Raw genomic sequence first — 5254 nt, 5'->3', positions numbered from 1 at the left:
CTTCACAGAAACAAAGGTCTGTCTTAATTTCTTTTGTACTCTTTGTTGATTTTTAAAATATATATTTTAATTACATGTAAACTTTTAAAACACCCATTAAAAATGTATTCCAAATCCTCTTCCTTCTTCCCTTCCCCACTATTTGATAAGGCAAGAAATTTAATATAGGCTATATGTGTGCAGTCATATAAAACTTATTACCATATTAGTCATGTGAAAGAAAATATAGACAAAAAAGGAGAAAAATAAATTTAAAAAATATTCTTGGATCTGTAATTATTTCCATCAGCTCTTTCTCTCGAGATGGATAGCATTTTTCATCATGAATCCTTCAGAATTGTCTTGGATTATTATATTGCTGAGAATACTTAAGTCATTCTCAGTTGATCATCATACACTATTGCTCTGTGTATGATGTTCTCCTGGTTCTGCTCACTTCACTTTGTATCAGTTCATGCACATCCTCCCAGGTTTTTCTGAAAGAATTCTACCTGTTATTTCTTATAGCACAACAGTATTCCATCACAATCATTTACCAGAACTTGCTCAGTCATTCCCCAATTGATGTGCATCCTCTCAATTTCTAATTCTTTGCTACCACAAAAGGAGATGCTAAAAATATTTTTGTACATATAGATCCTTTTCCTTTTTAAAAATTTCATGGCTCGGTGGCACAGTGAATAGAGCACCAGCCCTGGAGTCAGGAGGACCTGAGTTCAAATCCGGCCTCAGACACTTGACACACTAGCTGTGTGACTTTGGGCAAGTCACTTAACCCCAATTGTCCTCCAAAAAGCAAAACAAAAATATTTCATTGGGGTACATACCTAGTTGTGGTACTGCTGAACCAAAATGTATGCACAGTTTTGTAACCTTTTGGGCATAGTTTCAAACTGTTCTTCAGAATGGTTGGATCAGTTCACAACTCTATCAAGGGTACATTAGTGTCCCAATTTTCCCATATCCTCTCCAACATTTATCATTTTCCTTTTCTGTTACATTAGTTAATCTAATAGGTATGGAGTGATACCTCAGAGATTTTTTAACATTTGCATTTCTCTAATAAACATTTTTACATATTATACATTTTTCCCTATGTTATAGATAGCTTTGATTTCTTCCTCTAAAAGCTGTTGTTTAATTTATCAACTAGAGAATGACTTGTATTGTTATAACTTTAACCAAATACAAGAGCTATATGTGAATACAGAGTCAGTAAGACTTGGCAACTAGTTCTATGGGGGCATATTGGTGAGTAAGAGTGAAGAATCAAGATAATTCCCAGGTTGTGAACTTGGGTGATTACAAGGATGGTGGTGGTCTTTATCAAAATAAGGAATTTTGGAGGAGGATTTTGGAAACATGAGTTTTATTTGAACAGAGTTTAAGATGTGAATGGTATGTTCTAGAAAGAATTTAAAGATATGGGTCTGGAGGTCAGGAGATGAGGGTTAGCTACATAGATTTGGGAGCCATGGGAAATACAGATTTAGAGATGGTAGCTGAACTCTTGACAATTAATAAAATCACAGAGAATTCAGAGATGGAAGAGTGTCTAGGTGAGAGTACTGATATGCACACTTATGTAAGAGGGTGTGAGATAGATGATGATACTGTAGGGGATATTGAGAAGCAGTGGTAAGACAAGAAGGAAAATCATAAGAGAGCATTTAGGGTCACAAAGGGTCACAATGGGTCACAAAGGAGGAGTGAAATTGAGGAGAGGTCTACAGCAGACATATAAAACATGTAGCTTGTGGGCTGTAAGTGACCTGAAACATTTCCAAGTGCTGCTGAACCAGATTAAAATGTAAGTGGGAAATATTTAACACAATAAATAAAAATAAAATAAAGGATAGATAATGCTTCAGGGATCCTTATTTGTAGTTTAGTAACTCCCATTTCTATTTGAGTTTGACACCATTGCTCTGCGGTGTCAAATGGCAAAGACAAGTCAACAGAAATGAGGACTGAAGAATGATCATCATTAATAACTTTAGAGAAAACAGTTTCAATTGAGTGAAGAGGTTAGTTAGAAACCGAATTGTGGATGGTTAAGAGACAGTTGAAAGGAGTAGTTGGGACAATGAATATAGGTAGCTCTAGATATTTTTTTCCCTAGAAGTTTGGTTATGAAAGAAAAAAGTGATATGACAATAACTTGAGAAGAAAGGATGTCAAGTAAGCATTTTTTTTTTTTTTTTGCTTTTTGGAGGGCAATTGGGGTTGTGACTTGCCCAAGGTCACATAGCTGCTTTTTCTGTTGTGTCTGAGGTCAGCTTTGAAGTCAGGTCCTTCTGACTCCAGGGCCAGTGCCCTATTCACTGCACCACCTAGCGGCACCAAGTGAGAATTTTTTTAAAGAATGAGAGATACTAAGCATATTTATTGGGTCACAGGGGAAAAATTGAAAAAGGGAGAGAGAAGGGATAATTGGAAGTAAGCTACAGTAGGAGAAGGATTTGAGAACATAGAGGTTAGCATTAGCAAGGAAAACAGCATCCATCCATCCATCCATCCATCCATCCATCCATCCATCCATCCATCCATCCACGAACATTTACTAAACACTAATTTTGTGTCTGGAACTCTGCTAAATGCTTGAGATACAAAGACAGAAATAAAGTAATCCCTTCCTTCAATGATCTTATATTCTAATGATGGAGAAAATATGTGTTATATAAATGCATATAATACATACGAAATAACCACAGTAGTTGTGGGGAGAAATAAAAGAAGAGAGATTATAAGAGTATGTTCAAGGGACTTGAGGTATAAATGTGAGTAGAATAAGATCATTACAGATGGTCTCAGTTTTTTCTCTGTGAAGTATGAGGCAAGGTTCTCTACTGAGAGGAAGGAAAAAGAGGTAGGAGTAGAAAGCTTGAGGAAAGAAAAAAGTTTGGAATAGATACTGCCAGAAGTGTTTTAGAGAGTCAATCATGGAAAATAAAAATAATTTTTATACCTAGTGAAGTCCCAGATGAGATTAGATAACACATTTGTAGTGAACCCAGTAAGCATGGTTGTGTGATTCAGTACAGTAACTTTCAGCAGCATGTGGATAGGAACAGACATAGTGGATGATCAGAGTGATCTAGAGTTGGGGTGTTAGGATGAAGGGAGAAGGGATTGAAGAGTAGAGGACATCTATTCACAATTTTGAAAGGGAGGATAATTAGGCCAGAGTAGGGGTGCTGCTGGACAGAATGGGAGAATTGGAGTGTTTGAGATTGCAATGAGGATGGGGGATAGATTTAGAAGAGGTTAAAGGACAGGAAGAGATAGAAGGAAATAATGAGGAGGTTATGACAGATAAAACAATTTCATCTTTACAAATTGTGGAACTATTACACTTATGGTTGATGATGAAATCAAGAGTATCCATCCCTCTGTGTGTTAGCTATGGAGGAGAAGAAGATAATGGGAACTGGGGAGGCTGGTGTACCTTGGACCAATAGATTACAGTGGCCATGATCTAGAAAGGCTGTTGTATCTGGATGGAATGAGTCACAAAGGAGGAGAGAGTGCTGAGTGAGAATGGTGGGAGAGGATCTGTAAGTGGCAAGGAAGAGAAAGGAAGATATTTATACTTCCTCTTGGCCCAATGCTTAGGGTGACATGAGTAGAGGTTTATCTAGCATTGGGGATGTTGACCAGAGATTCTGTATCTTCTGGAATGAGTCAGGTTTCTGTGATGGCAACATGGAAGGAGAAATAAAGGAAAAAGTTTTATATTAAAAGTAAATTTTTAATAAAATAGGAGTTCTGTAGAGTATAATGGGAAAGGAACATGGAAAGAGAATGGATGGAATGAGTAGATATGAAAACTGTAAGCCTCACAGCCTTTCATATTTTCCTGAAATACAGCTTTCTGTTCAGTACTTTCTCCACACCCTGCTTCACCTCCTTGTTCCTCAAGCTGTAAATGATAGGGTTCAACATTGGAGTCACTATTCCATAGGACAGTCCTATGAGCTCATCAGAAGTCTTAGTGTCCTTTGATTGGGGCTTCATATACATGAAAAGGGCTGAGCCATAGAATAAGATCACCACAGTCAGGTGGGCTGAGCAGGTGGAAAAGGCTTTCTTCCTCCCCTCACTAGAGTTGATCCTCAGGATAGTAGAGAGGATGAAGATGTAGGAAAAGAAAATGAGCAGCAGAGGGATGACTAAGAAAACAAAATTTCCAACTGTCATGATAAACACATTGAGGGAAATGTCTCCGCAGATAAGTTTGAGAAGAGCCAGGATCTCACAGGTAAGATGGTCAATGATGTTGTCACAGAAAGGTCTCATCATAGCCAGTAGAGTGAGTAGCAGGGAATACAGAAAGCCTAACACCCAGGTCCAAGTTGCCATCTGGATACAGAGTCCCTTGTTCATTATGATGGTGTATCTTAGGGGATTACAGATGGCAACATACCTGTCAAAAGCCATCACAGCCAGAAGCACACACTCTGTACAGCCCAGGCCAAGAGAAATGACCATTTGTAGTGCACAGCCAGTGAAGGAAATGGATTTTTTCTCAGACATAAAATTTACCAACATTTGAGGAATAGAGGAGGATGTATAACAGATGTCCAGGAAAGAGAGGTTCCCAAGGAAAAAATACATGGGAGTGTGAAGGCGGGGATCTAGTATGCTGATGATAATGAGTGTGCTGTTTCCCAATAAGATCACCAGGTACATCATCAGGCAGAGAACATAAAGTGATATCTGGAGGCCTGGGTAATGAGAAAGTCCAACCAGAAGAAACTCTGTCACAGCTGTGTAATTCTGCCTGTCCATGTTATTGCATTTGGTCACCTGTAGGATTTAGGGGAAGACACAGTTTGAAGAAACTGAAATTAAATTTACAATGATTTCCATTTGTAATATGTTTTATCTTTTGTAATTTTTCTTTATCAACATCAATTTTATTTTTATTTCCATTCACAAGCACAGATATTCCAATATGTCATTAAGAACATGAGAAAAGAACATAAAAAATAAAGTCTTGCAAGTTCAGCCAAGGAATTGGTGCAGAGCTAATCCTAGAAGACAAAATGGATACCTTTGATTACATGAAATGTAAAAGCTTTTGCATAAATAAAATCAATGCAGCTAGACTTATGGGAAGCAGATTTGAGAAACATATTTGAAGCAAATATTTTTTGGAGCTTTTTTGAAGACAGGCATACTATTCACTGTTGGCAGAGTCGTGAATTTGACGAAATATAATAGAGAACAATTTGGAATTATATTATGTCAC

General features: G+C 37.5%; 1 protein-coding gene across 1 annotated transcript; it reads right to left on the bottom strand.

Moving 5' to 3' along the window:
• Nucleotides 1-3849: 3849 nt before the first annotated feature.
• Nucleotides 3850-4791, bottom strand: LOC138143447 (olfactory receptor 13D1-like). The gene has a single exon (XM_069064700.1). The coding sequence runs from the start codon at nt 4789-4791 to the stop codon at nt 3850-3852; it is 942 nt and encodes a 313-aa protein (XP_068920801.1).
• Between the last annotated feature and the right edge of the window lie 463 nt (nt 4792-5254).

This window comes from Petaurus breviceps, unplaced genomic scaffold (genome assembly GCF_028583685.1).
Source record: "Petaurus breviceps papuanus isolate PSGF00001 unplaced genomic scaffold, PetGlider_PUasm1.0 138, whole genome shotgun sequence".
NCBI lineage: Eukaryota > Metazoa > Chordata > Mammalia > Diprotodontia > Petauridae > Petaurus > Petaurus breviceps.
The sequence above is the reverse complement of the archived record's forward strand: the minus strand, read 5'-3'. Positions and strand labels throughout refer to the sequence as shown.

What these genes read in the sequence shown, in the direction of transcription:
- LOC138143447 (XM_069064700.1), bottom strand. Translation starts at nt 4,791, where the DNA reads ATGGACAGGCAGAATTACACAGCTGTGACAGAGTTTCTTCTGGTTGGA.